Raw genomic sequence first — 18,284 nt, 5'->3', positions numbered from 1 at the left:
TGAAAGGCAGGTTTTCAGAATCTCCTCATGGTGAACTTTTTCTCTCTTTTGTCCACTGCATGGTTTCTGTGATTGAACCTGTCTGAATTTAATCATTAAAACAAGTGAAATAATACATGTCAAATGCCTAGCAGAGTATTTAGCACAGAATAGTGACCTAATAAATCAGTGATTCTCAAACATCCATATGAATCTTCTTTAAAAAATAAAGGCCACTTCCTCTCAAAAAATTCTCACATCTGTCATCCCAGCACTGTGAGAGGCTGAGACTGGAGGATCACTTGAGCCCAGCAGTTTGAGACCAACCTGGGTATCATAGTGAGACCCTATCTCTACAGAAAAAAAAAAGCTGGATGTGTTGGTGCACGCCTATAGTTCCAGCTACCCTAGAGGGTGAGGCGGGAGGATGGCTTGAGCAGCCTAGGAGGTTGAAGTTGCATTGAGCTGTGGTTGTGCCACTGTACTCTAGTGTGGGAAACAGAACAAGACCCTGTCTCAAAAAAAAATTATAATTTGGTGGTGGAGTTGAATGGCCACTTTGGTGTTTTTAACCTCCATAGAAGATTTGGATGTGTAGCCAGCTGGGATCTAAATAGTCCCCTTTACTTCTGAAGCTACAAAGACCAGTCATCTATTGTGTTCTTGGTGGGAAAATAAAGTTCATGGATTAGCCAGTGGTTCAGTATCAGAGCTATTGGGGAAACTAGACGTTTTCTTTTTTTCCCCTTACTGTGGTGTTGAGAGTTAAAACAGCCAGGCTTGCTATTGATTTTCTCCCCAGAGTCACTTTGGGCCTGTCACAGGACTTGCTGCTTTCCCAAGTATAAAAGAACAACTGTATTTTAGAAGGGGCTTGTTTAAACACCAGGAAAGTACTGGTTAAATATAATCTTTGTACTTTAGACTTGTGTTTTTATCTCATATCAGCCTGATAAGAGGCAACAGTTTAAAAAAAAGTATTTCACTTTTGTATTTCTAGGCAGAACAGACAAGTTGTTGATGTTGTTGGGGTAGGGGCAGTGGAGGGTCAAGTTCATTATCAAACGTTTAGATTGAGGCTTTTCTTGAAGCATTGCTTTTGTCCACATAAAATTAAGGGAAAAAGGAAGAAGACATTGTCTAAATACACAAAATTGAAAATGAGAGTGGGGGATAAGTAGAAACTTAAAGAAACTTACAGTATTTTGCTTAACTGTGCAATTACAGATGCTCCTCAACTTATGTTAGGGCTGTGCGTGGGTAACCCCATCCTGAGTTCAGTTGAAGGGTGTACTGAATGTGTATGGCTGTTACACCATTGCAAAGTCAAAAACTTGCAAGACAAACCATTGTAAATTGGGTACCATCTGTAAATCTTAACACAAGTCAAAACATGGATTTTCTAGACTTCCTTTACTTTTAAAGAGATTATGGGTTTTTTTTGTTTTTTTTTTTTCATGGAGTATGAGCCTTCATTCTTCAAACAAAACCTAGTCTCATCCAGGATTGGCTGTAAGTAGAATTCTGGGACTTGGCAGGAATGTGATAAAGCACTTTGTTATTTGCAGATAGTAGTCTTGGGTCAAATTCCGATGACTTATCACACTTGAAGCCTGGGGAAGGAAGGCATGTCCTGGTAATCAGAGTGAACACATTATTCCTGGAAACCTAGTTAGAGTTTGGCAAACACCCAGAAATTTACCTGTGATTTTTTGCTTCCACATAGGACTCAAACAATCCTTTAAAAAATGAGACTTGACGTCATCCTGCCATTACCATCAAACACCATATGTTGAATACTTTTAAATGATTGTGTATCTGAACATTAAACTCCTACTTTTCGCCCGCTCCTTGCTAATCAAGAATCTAATTGCTTATTAATTGGTATTTGGGATGTGGCTACCTTGGATTTCTCATGCTTTTTTGTTCCACCTTCTACTGTATTACTTGATTCAGAGAAAGAAAAGGGCCCTTATTTGACTGTGGCAAGAAGGATGTATGGGAGAGTTATTCTGTATTGTCTAGCCAAGTCCTGGTTTAACCTTCCCTCGCACTTCGTAATGTCATGGCTTGGTTCATAGCCTGGGGCGTCCCTGTGTCTGGGACCGGCTCAATTGTCTGTGGTAACTTCCAAATATTCCAATTTCTTAATCTGGCCACGGGAAAAACACACCACTTTTATTAATGTTGTTTTTCTTTTTTAAAAAAAATACTCAACATAAAATGCACATTTCAGAAATCTAAACCTTGGGTCTGAGGCTGTTTGCGTTAAGCAGCCCCCTTGGGTGAGCAGTTAGGACCTTCAGTCTCATAGTTGACTGGTGCCCATGTATGGTTGCGTTTCTCTCCTTGCAGGTCACTTTCCTCCTTCCCAAGAGCAGCATTAGAGAGAGAGGCACAGCTTAAATGAACTACAGCATGAGAAGTATATTTCAAGTCCTCTAAGGGCCTCGTCCAGGATGATTGGTTGGTGTCGAATGTTGTCCAGCTCCAAATGGTATTAGGCAGGCATGTCCCAGATGGCTATACATGTCACTGCTGTCTCTGGATGGCAGCAGGAAGACCTTGGTTAAACAAAAAAAGAAAATGTGTTACTGAGAGCCCCGCTAGCCCCCAACAATGACTAGTTTCTTTTTGAACTAAGGTTTCTGTGTGTCCTTCCCAACAAGTCCCTGAATTTCTCATAGTTTCCTTTGGTTTCTGATTTACCCGGGATTGAGTAAATTGACAAGAACCCAATCTCTCATTCATGTTTTGATGTGGTTTACACAGAAAAAGGCCCCTGCTTTAACTCTGTTCTTTTGACTAGATATAGGATTAAATACTATTCTGTTGCTTTTTAAAAAAAATAAATAAAAGATGAAGTAAGAAATATGTAAAATAAGACATTTAATAAATGCTCATTTCTCGAGATAAGAAGGGTGGTTCTTTTGGGCTTTTAGATTACAACACCATCTCATACCAGTTTTGTTTTTGTTTTTTTAAATTGTTATATCTTTAACCTTTCCCTTCGGAAACATGAGCAATTCAAATAGACGGGGAAGCATGTTAATGGGTCCAGAAAATGCAGTTACATTTGATGGAAGAAGGATTAAAATTGAAGATGTCTACTAATATTTAAAAATAATCTGACTTTGATATTTTATTTTTCCTCAAACAGTGATTTATTTCTTTTACTTCTGTTTAGATTAGTATAAGATATAACCCTCAATTCAAAATTAAAAATCTTTTAAATCTTCTTTGAAATGCTTAATTTTAATGAAAAAAAAATCACTGGGGAAAAAAAAGTCCCAAGGACTTGCTAGTTAGGCAGCTAGGCCCTTGACTCTGAACGATGTTTAAAAGGAAAGTATACTGCAGTTAAAATGAAGCTGCCAGTTAGTCTGCAGAGTTTGTGTTGGGTTTATAATTATAATGATAGTACATACACTAACAAAATCTTCAAGGAATTCTAAAAGTTAAATTTTATATTTTCAGAAGGAACCCTCAGAAATCTGCTTTCACTACTGTTTACCACTACCGAGTGTCAGTGTCTTATTTTATGTGAGCGGAGTACCAATAGTATACCCTGCCATAGGCTCACCGAATTCAGTGGCTGGGTCCTGCTTTTTCTGAGAAAGGGTGAAAGTCGTGTCTTTTTTTTTTTTTTTTTTTTTTTAATCTGAAAGTTGTGTCTTAATGGGTTGCCAAATGCTCAGCTTGAGAATGATCAGGTCCCGGTGTGCCTGTCTAATAGAAAACACCTGCCAACATCAAGCCCTGGAATATTGATATTTCCTAAACGTGTCTATGAAACGACATCTTCTGTTAAGGGTGTTAGAGTGAGAAAGACCAAAAGTATCCTCATGGAAGCATGTTGTTTTCATGTATTAGTAATATGTGAGTTGTTACAGAATTAAAGCTGAATAAGAGTGTCGTGAAGACCCCTTCTCTATTACTGGAAGATTTTGATCAGTAACTGGGGCCTTGCAAAGTCATAGCATTTTGGTAGGTGCAAACTCCGATCAGACTAAATGCAAAAAAAGATAGTAAAGGATCCTTTAGCCCTCTTTCCTGAGGGTAATTGGCCTGTTTCTCTAAGAGTTTAATTTACCCTCAGCAAGAGGCCAAATTGGCCTTAATTGTGTCCTAATTATTTGCTTAAATAGCTAATCTTTACTTCCAGTTCTCCTATCACCTCTTGCTATCTGTAAGAGGTTACTTCTGAGCTGCTGCCTGATTTACAAACGTCTTTTTAACCCTTTAAATATTCCTGCATGGACTAGCTTTTTGCTATATCATACCCATTCCTGCATTTGGCATCCCTCATGAATTCTGCTGCGGTCTTCTCATAAGGAAAATGCTCTTGTATTATACATTCACATAGCAATTATTGGTCTCCTTCAAAGTGTAGCCATCTGTTTGAAAACACGAAAGCATGCCTGGCTAAAAAAAAGTTAAATACCGCCTGGCGCGGTGACTCACACCTGTAATGCCAGCACTTCGGGAGGCTGAGGCAGGCAGATCATGAGGTCAGGAGATCAAGACCATCCTGGCCAACATGGTGAAACCCCATCTCTACTAAAAATACAAAAATTAGCTGGGCATGGTGGCACCTGCCTGTAATCTCAGCTACTTGGGAGGCTTATGCAGGAGAATCGCTTGAACCAGGGAGTCAGAGGTTGCAGTGAGCCGGCATCACGCCATAGCACTCCAGCCTGGAGACAGAGCGAGACTCTGTCTCAAAAAAAAAAGTTAAATATCAGTCCATTTGCGGAATTTCAAAATTACCAAAAGTGAAGAAATTGGCCCTGAAGAACTGAAAAATATTTATTAGAGAAAAATGGAATGGTAAGATTGCCAATGGATATGGGAGCAGGGCATCTAAAAGGCGTCTAGAGTTAGTACGTTATCTTCTCTGCCGTGGTTCAGTAGCAAGTCCTTGTGCCATCTAAATCTTACTACAGAAGGTCATCTTGTCTCATGAAAGTTTTAGGATCCCTGTCAATCTTGAGTATTTTAAGTTATGGGAAAGTTACTTTGATACGAAAGTGAGAGAGGGAAAAGTTTAGGGAGAGGGATTCGGATGAAAGAAACATGATATTCTAAATTTTTTGTAACCAGTCAGAAGCAGAGAAATGAAACCTCTCCAAAGGAAAATCAGATGTATCACTCATTCTACCTGACCTCACACCTTCTTAACATAAAGTGATGGTGCCATGGCACTGGGAAAACTCACGTGAAGCCGAGCCCAGTTGCCCTACTTCAGAATGTCTGCCAACTTCTCCTCGTAGTAGAGGAAGTTCTCCTGAATGTCCTCCCAGGGCTGAAAGGCCTTGGATTCACCCTCTTCTTGCTCCACAAAATTCTGCCAGATGTACTCGAAGTCCTGGGGCTTCATGATGCGCAGTTTACAGCCGGCTTCCTTCAGCTTCTTCAAAGCAGCCTGGATCTCCGGCTCCTCCCACATGAAGAGTCGCCCCACCAGAATGAGCAGACGCAGGTTTTTGGTCTTGCTAAGGGTTTTGATAATGCGGTCAGCGCAGGCTGCACAGGGGCTGGAGGACACATACCAGGTGACATTGTACCGCAGGGCTGGGTCGAAGGCTGGCAGGATAGTGTTGAAGAAGGCTTCCTCTGCATGGGCAGCCGCATGCTCATCCTCTAGGTATCCCCGAGTTGCCTGCACTTGGCCCCCCTTGCCCTGTGCCTCAACCACATAGCAGAGGAAGGTCTTGTTCCTCCCGGAACTGTACTCTACATTCCGGAACTGGAACTTAAAGAAGTTGGCAGGCAGCCGTTCTCTGTAGGTACAAGGAGACAAAAGGAAAGGAAAGAATGATAAGTTCCTGTTTCTAGAACCAGCCTAGACTAGGTAGCCCTTCCAGAACAGTATTTCAGAGATCCATTCATTCTTACTGTAAACAGGCTTTGCCTGTGGTAACATCAGTGGCAAAAAAAAAAAAAAAAAAAAAAAAAAGCATGAAAAAATCCGAAAGGGTTTATCTGAAGGAGTGGAGAATTTGGATTAAGGTGTGCATGCTGATCACACTATTAGGAAGGGTCTCCAAACATTGTCTCCACCATCACTCTTCCAGTAGAACACAACTCTACATTTCTAAATCAGTGGAATCTTTAACCTGCCTTAGAATCACACAGAAGACTCTAAGAATTTCGGTGCTTGGGCCTCATGCCAAACCCCTGAAATCAGAACGTGGAGAGGTAGTCCAAGCATCAGCATTTTTTTTTTAACTTTAGGTGCATACTATATCCAGCATTTCTCCCCGTGTTATCCCTCCCCACCCCCCGCTGTCCCTCCCCTATGCCCCTCAACTGTCCCCAGTGCGTGATGCTCCTCTCCCTGAGTCCACATGTTCTCATTGTTCAACCCGATTCAAAAGTGGGCGAAGGATATGAACAAGCATCAGTATTTTTAAAAAGCTCTCTGGATGATTCCAATAAGTGGCCAGGTAAGTAGCAAGCATAAAAAATTTCTCATGACAGAGCAAGACAAAGATTTTGCAGAGCATTTCATGCTTTCTTTTCTCTTCCTTATAACTCATGTAAATGGCATCTTGGCATGAAATGGCCTAAAACTTGCAATACCATGCTCTGCTAGTGACTATTTCTCAAGTCTATATTTACTTTCAGGTGAAGAGATTGTCACATGGTAAGTGTCTAAGAATTATTATCTGTGAGGCCAGACTACTCAAGGGTATCTTGGGATAATTAAGCCTGTATTCAGTACCGAGTCACTTCAAAATCTTAAAAGACTTGGTCTCTGCCCTCCAGATGCTTATAATTTAGCAGATAGATTGCAGAAAAAGAAGATGTAAATAAAACAGCTGAGAACATTATAAGACTACTAAAATTGGATAGGTACAGTACAAGATTCTTGAAAGTTTAGCCTTGATTCCGGAGGCAGTAGAGAATTGTCACAAGTTCTTGAGAAGAAAAACAATAAAAGTGGTGTCCATGAAAGATTACTGTGGTAGCAGTAGGCAGATGGTGTGAAGCTGAGGAAAAGCCTGAAATTGAACAAGCCTAGTAGGTGTCTTAGGACTCTAGACTTGGCGATGAACTGTGTGGGTGCCTTTGAGGAGGAGATGGATGGTTAGGAAATGAAAACAGCAGGAAAAGACCAGGAATTCTGAAAATTTTGATAATAAGGAGAAGAAAAAAGAGAGGGCCCAGAGAGAACATCAGAGTTGAAGATAGTTTTTGCTTTTTTTTGTATGTGTGTGTTTTTCTGAAATAGGCAAGATTTGTGCAAGTTTGAAGGCCAAGGAAGATGAAATTTTAATAGGAGAGATGAAGAAGGTCAGAAGGAGAGGAGGAGATGAGTACCAGCTAGAAAGACTAAATATTTTTCTTTTTAAAAATGTAATCTCTCTGGATGTCCCAAGGGATACCTGTGGCACTATTAATTCTACTATTGCCTGTCTCCGCCGCTTCTCTTTCCCCAAAGAAGTCACCAGACTCCCTGGGCTGCAGGGGAATCCCTGGTATCCCAGGGCCTTGGCTGCTTAGGGATGAGCAGCAGATGCCAAAGATATGAGTAAACTTGACTTATTTCCCTGCAGGATTCCCTCTCCCCCGCCCATCTTCAAAATGTATCCACCCAAGTTTCCATGTCTCTTGCTGTCAGGTTCATTTTCCACTGTGGAGATGGATGTGTTTGAGGACCCAGCCCCAGGATTCCTTCAGGTACTATACTTAGCTCTCTAAGCCCCTCTGTCCCTAGTTGGAGGTGTTTATTGTTTACTTAACATTTTAGGAGGATGGATTACCTAATGTTCCCTGTTCCTCTTCTCAATCCCTGTTTGGCATTCACTTACAGTGAGTACGCCCTAATGACACCCACCCCACCAGACCACTCCTCAACCTTACCAGTTGCTAAATGGTCCCTTCACTTTTGCTTTTGAGAAGCATAGAGCTTACCTTTCCTGCCCAAACATGTTCTTCGAGGCCTTTTGCACCCTTCCCCAAGTCTAATCCAGGGCCGCCATGATGGATGATCAGGTGGAACCCCTGGAAGTATTCATGGCTACTCAAATCGCTTGGAGGCTTAAGGAGTAGCTGCCATGTGGTCCCTTCTTTCTTTCTGGAGCTCCCAAAAGCATTGCTCCACCTTTGCTCAGTATAACTCATTTGAAAGTATGAATTTAGGCCAGTGTGAATTTGGCCCAGCATGCAATTGCATATTTGCCTGGATGGTTGTGTGGTGGCTGTTTCTCTCTGCCCTTCTTAAGCTCTGACATTTTCCCCTCCTCTTCCCTAGTCAAGAGGAGAAGACCCAGAGAAACCTGAAACCCAAGGGAGAGGAAGAAAGGTCATCTCTCTATAAATACCCATTTCCGACCCCTTTGGCCAGCAGCCCTAGAATCTACTGTGTCCCTCCGCAGGGCCTTTGGACTAGGTGCCTTAGGAAAAGAAGTGCTTTCAAGGAGCAAAGGAAAGGCAGGGAAGGTTTGGTTCCTAGTCGTTCCTTTGGGCTTGCTTAGAGACTAAACTTGCTTGATTTCTGAATGGGTTTCTTGGTATTCTGCAAGGAGCAAAAAGGTCAAATGTGATTCTTTAGGCCTCTCACAGACTGAAACAGCTAAGTCCTGGGGGAAAACCAGAACAGAGGTAGTAGAGGTCTGGAATTTCTCCAGGGAGCTAGACAATGTGGCCATCTCAGGCAATTCTGTAGACTCACAAAATAACATTATTATGCCCACTAGTGGAAGGAAGGAAATAATGACACCGAACCTGTTAAATATAGGCACCAGCATTTCTTTTTTTTTTTTTAAAGTAGTGTGATATGCCTAAGTACCATCTTTTACTATAGCCCTTTACATTTAACCTAGAAAATATTTTACTGGTTAAGGGGTGTGTGTGTGTGTGTGTGTGAATGGTGGTCAGGGGTGACTCTGATGCTGGTAGTAGATTTCTTTCCCTGATCCAGTCACTTTTTCATGCATAGAAACCTACAGCCTGATTTCTCTTCCCTGTCCCCAGCCTCAGCACCTTGGTAAGCACCATTTCCTCATACTTTCTGCCAACAAGGCCAGCTACACTTCATCTGCTTAGACCCAGGCTACTGGGCATTTCAGTTCACTTGGGAGGAAACAGAGGGTCCAAATATCTAGAATAAAACTGGGAAGATAGTCTGCTGGATGAGGGGAGAAGGGATGTGAGTAAATGTAATCATATTTTTCTCAGTTTCATGTTCAGAATGTTTGAATTTTCTAAGCATAAATCTATACTGTGAAAGGAAGCAACCCAGAGGGCAGTTGAAGCTGGGCTGAGATTAAACATTTGCTCCAAAATAATCCGTGAGTGGAAAAATCTACTCACAGGTAATTATGTGTTGACTCGTTTCAGCTTTCCCTCACTAGACCTCTGGGTGACCGGTGTGAAAGAGGGAGGATTGCTGGTTTCCTTGGCCTTCTGCTTTCTCAGACCACTTTTCAAAGTGGTTATCAAGGAGTGGGCATAATCAGAAAGAGGAGTAAGAGCAGGAGTAGAGGGTTCTAGCAGCCTGCCTCCCTAGATCTGAGAAGGAAGCTCCAGATTGTGGGACTGGATAGGATTCTGCCCCAGGCAGGCCCTGAACTTGCCTGTTTTCCCTGGGAGGCATGGTCTTGACACCTGAGCTTTGACCTGCCCGCAATCCTCTGTGGAAGTCAGACTGGCCAGTCAGTGGGCTGTCTTCTCTTCTTCATGGCACAGCGCCCAGCATGCTGCAGAGGCCAGGGTGAGGGTAAAGGGCTGTGGCTGGCATTAACTGGTGTCGAAGTCCCCTCACTACTTATCTCACCCTTCTCCTCTGGACACTGCCTCTCTGTGTTCCTTACATGGCCAGAGTAAACTACTGTTGCTAAACAAGCGATCGGAAGAAGAATGCCATTTATCTTTGTTCCATAATAATCCCTTGGATAGGAGGTTCTGCTTTCTGCAAAAACATACACAACATAACTAGAGACAAAGCCAAACACACATCAAGGGCGCTGCCAGGCAGAGCCCATAGTCACTTCTCACTGGGTTGGAGAGCTGGGGAGACAACCAGCCCTGGTGCCCCACAGCTCCCCTAAAACATGTTGTATCCAAAAGCAGGCATGAGCCAGGGGAATTCCTACCTAAGCCTTGTGCCACTGGATCTTCATACATCCTGAGCCGCTGTCCTCAAGAAACCCCCAGTTCACTCCCTATCCTAATGTCTGACAGAGAGCCTAAGAACCACACAAGAGGTTCTTATTCATTAGGTCTTTCATTTATTCAACAGATATTTATGGAGTACCCATCAGGAGCTAGGTGCTAAGGATAAAGCAGTGAAAAAGACAAAGTGCTGTCCTTATGGAGGTTAAATACTAATGGGGGAAACAGGCGTAAATAACAACTCCTATTCGGTAAACATAAAAAGAATCCTCTCTGGTTTTTGGATACAGTGTGATGATTTGGAGTCAGACAGTCCTGGGGTTCACATCCTACTCCATCTACAAGCTTTGGCCATATGACTTAATCTATCTGAGGTTTAGTTTCCTCACTTGAAAGAGTGAGTAGTCCAACTTCTCAGGTTTTGGACAACAATAGACACTCAAAGCTAGTATAGGCTGGGCACAGTGGCTCATGCCTGTAGTCCCAGCACTTTGGGAGGCTGAGGCAGGAGGATTGCTTGAAGCCAGGAGTTTGAGACCAGCCTGGGTAACACAGTGAGACCCCATCTCTATAAAAAATACAAAACTTAGCTGGGTGTGGTGGCATGCACCTGTAGTCTTAGCTATTCAGGAGGCTGAGGCAGGAGGATCACCTGAACCTGGGAGGTTGAGACTGCAGTGAGCTGTGATTGCACCACTGCACTCCATCCTGGGCAACAGAGCAAGACCCCATCTCTCCCTCCCCCACAAAAAGTAAATTGATGTTATGATACGTGTGATGCCTTTTCCAGGCCTCACATTGTATCCTTCAGAGCTCCATCTTAAGCATTAACAAGCCTGATCCCTTTCTCATCGCTCTTCCTCTCACTTTGAGAGGTTTCTGTTTTTCAGTGGTGTGCTGGTAAGTGCAACACTTAGCTCTCTGACAGAAGGAAAAATCCCTGATTTCTAAAGTTTGCTGATTTCCATAAGGTAAGTACTCCCATTACAGAGATTTCAAGCTCCTGAGGTGACATGCAGAGTTGGGAATAGACTCGTGAACCAACAGGGGCTGGCTTCAACACGCTACAGCAGTCTTAGGCCCTTTTCCAGAACATTCTACCATGTTATTTTGTTAATGGGCTCAGTTCCACTTTCTATCCTGAATGCTCTATTCAACCAGAATCACTATTAGCTGGGCATCTCTCCTTTCTACCAGCTACCCCCTCCTCATGTTGGACTGTTTCCTGAAAAGCCACCTGCTCTTCTGCTAATTTTTGGCCCAAATATAAGGAGCACTAAAGATCTTCCCTCTAGAAACCAGGCTAGAAAGGGAGCTGCTTTGCTGATCCCCTTGACTCCAGGAGCGAGTCCTGGGGGAATGCATCTGGAGAGGGAAGGAGAGGAAAGCTATTCCCTCACCTTGTCCCTGCACAGGCCCAGTTGCACCTCTGGGCTATTTTAAGCCATCTGTTTACCCAGAGTGGCTCAGGAGATAGCTCTCCGCAGCTGTTACTTGTGGCCAGGAAACACTCAGGGCTCTACCTCCCACCTGAACTGCTCTCAGAATGCTCAGAACGCTGCCCCTTCTGTGCCTCCTTTTTTCTGACCCTTGGGTCCTAGGAAGCCTCTGACCCTCACTACCTCCCAGATGGAAATAATGTGGAGCTCTGGGAAACCTGGGACCCAGAATGAATAAGAGACCAGTAGAAAGGATACTATCTCCCTCTCCTCCCTTTGTGCTGAGTGTTGACTGGGCTCATGTTCATGAAACTGTGTTGTGATTATAAAGCCCTGGACCAATGTAAGTTATATCAGTGGACTTAACCCTTCAGGATCCATTGCTCTGGGACCCCCAAGGCATGTTTAGCTCAACAAACATAGTCTGTTATTGACCTACCCTGCCACTGTGTTGGAATGCCACACAGAGTGGCGTCTGTGTACACGCACGTGTGTATGACTAGGGATAGCGTGTACCAGCATGCTTAGGTGTTAGAAAAAGGCTCTCCTTCCTTGGAGAAGCCACTAGAATTGAGGACTCTCCTGGCCAGGTTGCCCTAGGCTTTCCCTGTGTCTATATTAATCTGTGCCCAGCTGCTCCCTTAATCCTAGGATGAGGGTGGGGTTAGTTGGGTGGGCATGGGCAAATGGAAGTTCAGGGGCTACTCTTGCCTCAGGAAATAGGATGCATTTTCCCTTAGGTTCTCTTAGAAATCAGAAAATATCTGAGCTGAAAGGGACTTCACTAGTATAGCTTCTTCATGTTATAAATGCTAAAACTGTGGCTGACTAGAAAATCACATGCCAAACTTAAAATATCAAGTCCAAATTGCCACTCAGGGCTTCCTTTCCCCCTTGAAAGCATCATGCCTCTGTTCTTCCTGAAACTTCTTTTAGTCTCCCACCTGCTCTGCCTGTGGGCATTCCTGGAGACCCCATGAAGGAAACGTTTGGTTCAGGGAGGAAATGTGGCCTCATATATTCTCTTTTTATTCTTTGCTTAGGATCTAGCAGGTTCTTCCACTGCAGGAATAGAAAGGGAAGAGAAAGAAGACTACTTAGTTTTATTCCTGGAGATGGTGTAATCTGGATAAGACAGAGGTACCCTGCACACAGCCCTCTCCTTGCAGTCTGTAGACCCGTTTCTTTGGGTCCCAGTTCCTCCAGGCAATGCCTGAGCATGTTGGAACAGCTCCTGTGTCTATAAGCTCCTGGTCTGCATTACCTGCACTGTAATTTCTGTTTCTCTGTGGGACAGCGCCTGAGGAGACTCAGAAAAGATTTAATAAGAAAAAAGCTGCTTCTCTCTCAGTCTTGGGAAAGGATGGATCTATCTTTCCTGTCTTGGGAGCTTCTACTCCAGGGAAAATCTCTAAAGAAAGGGCTAGAGGCCTATGGATAGTGGAGATACCAACTCAGGAACAGAGAGAGAAGTTGAAGGGAAGGGGTGCTTTGACTAGAGCCATACTTAGATGTGCCAGCCTCATTCTCTGTCCTCACCAGACTCCCTGGGTCTAAGTCTCTGCCCAGAGAGGCAGGTGGCTGCCCCCATACCAAGAGGCCTGAAGGGCAGTTTTATTCTGGGGCCTTGCCTCCAGGGAGCTCCTCCTACCTCTCCCTGATGAGAGAGCCCAACGTGTCACCCTGAGAAGCCATGAGAATTTGCTGCTGGGTCTCCTACAACCCCTGCCGTGCCCACTGGTGCACTCTCACTGCTGCAGGGCTGCAGTTGGCCCTGACGCCTAATACAACCATCCTGAATTTCCACAGCCTACCCCAAGCCTGCACTCTTCTAAGGAGCGGAACCCAGGCCCCATCTGAGGCTTACCCTGTGACGATCTCGAAGGGTGGCAGCTCAATCAGCTCCTTCAGCTTCTCAGGGTCGTCCAGGTTCTCCAGATCCTCCCCATTCTGGGAGGTAGCCTCAGCGGCTGCAGCAGCCTCTTCCTTCTGGGCCATGGAGGGGCTGTGGCTCAGGAGTCACTGAGAGAGAGGACAGGCAGGCAGATCTGGGCCAGGCCCTGGCGGCAAAGTCCCAAGCAGCTGTCAGCAGCTAAATCTGGCTGGGGATGTCGGGAAAAGGACCCGGCAGGCCAGGTTTCGTGCTTTCCCCACTTAGCCACGGGCTTTATAGCCAAGGCTTTCTGCCCCTCCCCCGGCTCTCTCCCTCTATCTTTTTTTAATTGAGTGACGGCGGGTGCTGCGGTGGGGGAATGGAAAATCTGGCCATTAGTATCCCCTATTTATCAGTAGGCAAAGACAGGAAGCTGGCAGGTGGGTAGGGCTTGGCCAACTCTCCTCTCCTTCTCCCTCTTAGCTCACCTTGTATTCTCCCCATTGTTTCCCACCCAACTGCCCTAGCTCCACTGGGGGAGAGTGTGGAAGGGGCCACAGGGTGGGCATCTTGAGATTTAGGAGGGTGGGCTTCTGAGATTTCAGCAGGAGGAGATGTGTGTTGAAAGGGGGTGACTGCAAAGAGACGCAGGTCATTTCCTTTGGGGGAACTTGGGTTCAGGAAAGGAGGGGTGCAGGAAGAGGTGGGATAAAGACTGACAGTTTGGGGAGAAAGTGAGCACCTCCTGTCTCCCTTTCACTCAAAAGCGGAGGGTGCTGATTTGCCTGTTATGAAGCCATAATGCAAAATGTCAAATTGATCAGGAGCCTCCCTGAGTAACAATAGCTGCCATTTACTCAGCTCAAAGATTTTTGAAATAGGCCAGGCAGTGGGTTTAGGGGTTTAAATGAAAACAGATGTATGCTTGCCACAGCCCTGGGAGGCGATGTGTATTATCCCATGTTACACACAGGTAAACGGAGACTCACAGAAGTGTGCAGAGCCAGGATTAAAACACAGGCCATTGTACTTCAGGCCAGATATTCAAACTCTGTGCTTTGTGCCCTCAAAGTCAGTCTTTTATTCCTCTTAACAAATGTTTATTGAGCATCTACTCTATGCCAGGTGCTGTTTCAGGTACCAGGAATATGGCAAAAGAACAAAGCAAATGAAAATCCTTGCTGTGAGGTTTTGTGGAGCCTCAGGGACAGGACAACAAGTAAGATAAGTAAAATACATCATCTATTTGGTGTTGATAAGTGCCAAGGAGAAAAGACAGGAAAGGGAGACAGGAGGTGCTAATAGGTGGGGTTACATCCTTATAGGATGGTCAGGGTGAAGGACTTTGAAAAGGAGACAGCGGAAAAGGACCTGAAGGAGGCAAGGGAACTAATCATTTGGATACCCAAGAGGAAAGCTTTCGTTTGATGGAAGGAAGCAACATGAACAAAGGCTCTGAGAAGTGAGCATTCCTGGGGTGTTTGAGGAACTAGTAAGGACATCTGGGTGGCTGGAGAGGTCTAAGGGATTAAGCCAGGAAGATAACAAGGGTAAAAGGGGCTGGGGCCTTATGGCCTATTACAAGGACCTTGCTTTTTCTCTGAATGGGGTGGGAAGCCATTGTCTCTGAACAGATGAGTGGTGGTCTGAGCACTTGGGGAGAGCAGAGGCTGGGGACCAGTGAGAAGCCTACCGAGGCCAGAGAGAGATGATGAGGGCCCCTAGAAGAGACCCCGAGCTGAAACAGCAGCAGAGGATGGCTAGATGATTTTTGCAGCTCTCGTGATGGGTACTTAGTGGCACACAAGTCTTTGTGTTTGGAGCAGTGCAGACACTCTAGGCCATTCTCAGGGAAGTGGAACAAAGGAGCCAGGGTCACTTGCAGGTTGAAAATGAGGAACAGAAGAACACTGGGGAACGGATCTGAAAACAGCTCCGAATGGATTTGCATGGTGGGGATGAGAAGAGTCAAGATGGCTTGGAAGATTTAGGCTCCCTCCTCCTAAACAGCAGAGTGCTCTGTTAGTGTGATGCCTAGCATTTTGGTTTGCCAGGGATGCTCATGGTTTCTTCCTGTCGTCCCGGCATAATTGCTAATAGCACCCCTTCACTCCCAAAGGTGTTCCACTATGGACAACTAGTTATATGGTCACCCTACCATTAGACTTATTACTAAAACCTTTTTTTTTTTTTTTTTTTTTTTTGAGATGGAGTCTCACTCTGTCACCAGACTGGAGTGCAGTGGTGCAGTCTCGGCTCACTGCAACCTCCGCCTCTCAGGTTCAAGCGATTCCCCCGCCTCAGCCTCCCTAGTAGCTGGGACTACAGGCAAGAGCCACCATGCCCAACTATTTTGTTGTATTTTTAGTAGAGGTGGTGTTTCACCATGTTGGCCAGGATGGTCTCGATCTCCTGACCTTGTAATCTGCCTGCCTCAGCCTCCCAAAGTGCTGAGATTATAGGCGTGAACCACCGCTCCTGGCCACTAAAAGCATTTTTATCCAGATCCGATTTTTTCAGATATTTTTCCAGGGGAATAAAGCACAGAGTAGAGCCGGGCGCTGTGGCTCAAGCCTGTAATCCCAGCACTTTGGGAGGCCGAGGCGGGTGGATCACGAGGTCAAGAGATCGAGACCATCCTGGTCAACATGGTGAAACCCCGTCTCTACTAAAAATACAAAAAATTAGCTGGGCATGGTGGTGCGTGCCTGTAATCCCAGCTACTCAGGAGGCTGAGGCAGGAGAATTGCCTGAACCCAGGAGGCGGAGGTTGCGGTGAGCCGAGATCGCGCCATTGCACTCCAGCCTGGGTAACAAGAGCGAAACTCTGTCCCCCACCAAAAAAAGAAAAAGCACAGAGTAGAGGTAATAATGCCTGTGTCCACAACAAAAAGACAGTGGCAGCTGATAAACTGCAAAGAATGTTGTTATCACACAAATATACCACATTTAAATGCGAAGAGTTTATTTCATTCTCTCGTTCAGTCAACATTTATCAAAGGTTCCTGTGTTCCAGGTGCTGTGGTAAATATCAAGAATACAGAGATGACTAAGGCGCTGGCTCACCAGGGGCTCACAGCCTTTATCATATTTGGGGCATTAATCAGGCACTCAGGCATGCATTATCTCATTTAGTCCTTACACTAGTCTCACCTGAGTGTGAATTATTGGGCTCATTTTGCAAATGAGGAACTCGTGGCTTAGAAAGGTGAGGTGATTTGTATAAAATCACCCAGGCTTTGAGTTCAGGTCTTTGGAGCCGAAGTTCAGTGTTATGCCCAGGGCTGCACACAGCTGCCTTTGATTAAACATCTCAGACACAGTATACATATGCATCCCCCTCCCACTTCCCAGGCCCAGCTACGGTGATACGCCTGGCTCAACGGAGGAAGAGTAAAATGGCTTGCAGAGGAAAGCGAGGAGGATGGATCCTTTCAGTTTTCATTGTTCCCCTGCAAGAAAGACTTCTTCCCTAAGGACAGGTTCTTCTATTTTGGCTGTCATGTATAACCCTGGATTAGGAGGCAAAAAATATTCTATGTTCATATCCCCATCTTAGCCCCCGATTCATTGTGTGATCATGGAGAAATCACTTGACATCTCTGGGCCTCCGTTTTCCCATCTGTGACACGGGCTGTGCTACTGCTTTCTATTTCCAAATGGCCAAAGGGCTGAAAATAGGGTGCAGAGTGGGCCTGTGAAGACAACAGGTGAATGGTGTGGCGAGAATTTCCTGCTTCTCCCAGCAGCTCAGAGTGAGCGGTGCACGGGTGGTCTCAGGCTGGTCCTCTCTGAAGAGTTGACCCCTTTCTCCTACCTTACCTATAGACAATTTTCCCTTTGACTTTTGGGAAAGGACCCTGGGCCTGCCCCCAGACTGATGACTGACAGCTTCCTTTTTCACGGCTCCTCTGAGCCTTCCCCTTCTCCCAGCCTGCCATCCTAGAGGCCCTCTGGCCTGCTCTATTTATGGCACCTCCTGGGGGCCTGAATTCCTGGCTGGTCCCTGGCTCTCCTTTCCAAGTCAGACCAGTTTACCCTACTCGCCCCAATGTGCAGCAACTAATCTGGGGGATCAGATGCCAGAAGCTTGACTCGCCTCCCTACAGCTGCCTCTATTCTCTTAAGGGCTGGCACACCCCATTCCCAATGTTAACCCTGTAGGGTGAGGTTCTATCAGTAGTCCCCCTGCTACACAGGAGGATACTGGGCAATAAGGTATTTCATTCAAGGTCACACGTGGAGTCAGTGGGGTGCTGGGATTTGAACCCAAATCTGTCAGCTCCTAAGTTCCATGCTTCTCCTACTGTGTTATATTCCCTGGAATTTAGTAACAAGGAAAGCTGACATTAACACTGTCCCTGATGCTGGCCTGACATTGCCCTAAAAACATCATGTAGGTTAATTCATTTGTTCCTCACAAGGATGTTTGGGGTAGGTACTATTATTATCCTAATTTTTCTGGTGAGGAAATTGAGACCAGAGAGGTTAAGTGACTTACCCAAGGTGACACAGCTAGAGAGGGCAGAGCCATGTGCTTCCAGAATCATACTTTTACCTGCTTCACCATTCAGTCTCAACTGCTGCCAGGACCCCTGAGGCTTGGCTCTGGGAGAAGGGAAGGACAGAGACCAGCAGGTGTTGAAGAGGTTGAGAAGGAGTTCTTGCAGGAAGACCAGGCCCTAGCAAGTAATTGGTACATGAAGGGTGTGTGTGTGTGTGTGTATCTGTATGTTTGTGTATCTGTGTATTGGGGGTACAGGTAACGATACCAGATAGCTGGTAAGCGGGGATGGAAACCAGAATTGGAAAAGTCTTAGCCTGTTTCTGTAGGCCCTTGCCCCCTTCTGTAGGGATGGCAGTGGCTGGGA

The 18,284-nt window shown here is 45.3% G+C and overlaps 1 protein-coding gene and 1 long non-coding RNA gene across 2 annotated transcripts; one reads left to right on the top strand and one right to left on the bottom strand.

Annotated features, from left to right (window-relative positions):
• Positions 1-1,375: 1,375 nt before the first annotated feature.
• Positions 1,376-13,708, bottom strand: APOBEC2 (apolipoprotein B mRNA editing enzyme catalytic subunit 2). Its single transcript, XM_032253273.1, has 3 exons — positions 13,408-13,708; positions 5,198-5,762; positions 1,376-2,543 (listed from the first exon to the last, which is right to left on the bottom strand). Exons 1-2 carry the CDS (start codon positions 13,536-13,538, stop codon positions 5,219-5,221), a joined length of 675 nt encoding a protein of 224 aa, XP_032109164.1. The 5' UTR covers positions 13,539-13,708; the 3' UTR covers positions 1,376-2,543; positions 5,198-5,218.
• On the top strand, positions 6,205-8,744 carry LOC116533516. The gene is made up of 2 exons (XR_004261332.1): positions 6,205-7,665; positions 8,240-8,744. It is a non-coding gene; the product is annotated as an uncharacterized LOC116533516 (long non-coding RNA).
• Positions 13,709-18,284: the final 4,576 nt, after the last annotated feature.

Source organism: Sapajus apella, unplaced genomic scaffold (assembly GCF_009761245.1).
Source record: "Sapajus apella isolate SASKATOON/1434 unplaced genomic scaffold, GSC_monkey_1.0 scaffold83, whole genome shotgun sequence".
NCBI classification, from domain to species: domain Eukaryota; kingdom Metazoa; phylum Chordata; class Mammalia; order Primates; family Cebidae; genus Sapajus; species Sapajus apella.
The sequence above is the reverse complement of the archived record's forward strand: the minus strand, read 5'-3'. Positions and strand labels throughout refer to the sequence as shown.

Coding starts and splice junctions, on each gene's coding strand:
- APOBEC2 (XM_032253273.1), bottom strand. CDS start 13,538: ATGGCCCAGAAGGAAGAGGCTGCTGCAGCCGCTGAGGCTACCTCCCAG. Junction 5,763..13,407: donor CCCTTCGAGATCGTCACAGG/GTAAGCCTCAGA, acceptor TTGTACCTACAG/AGAACGGCTGCCTGCCAACT.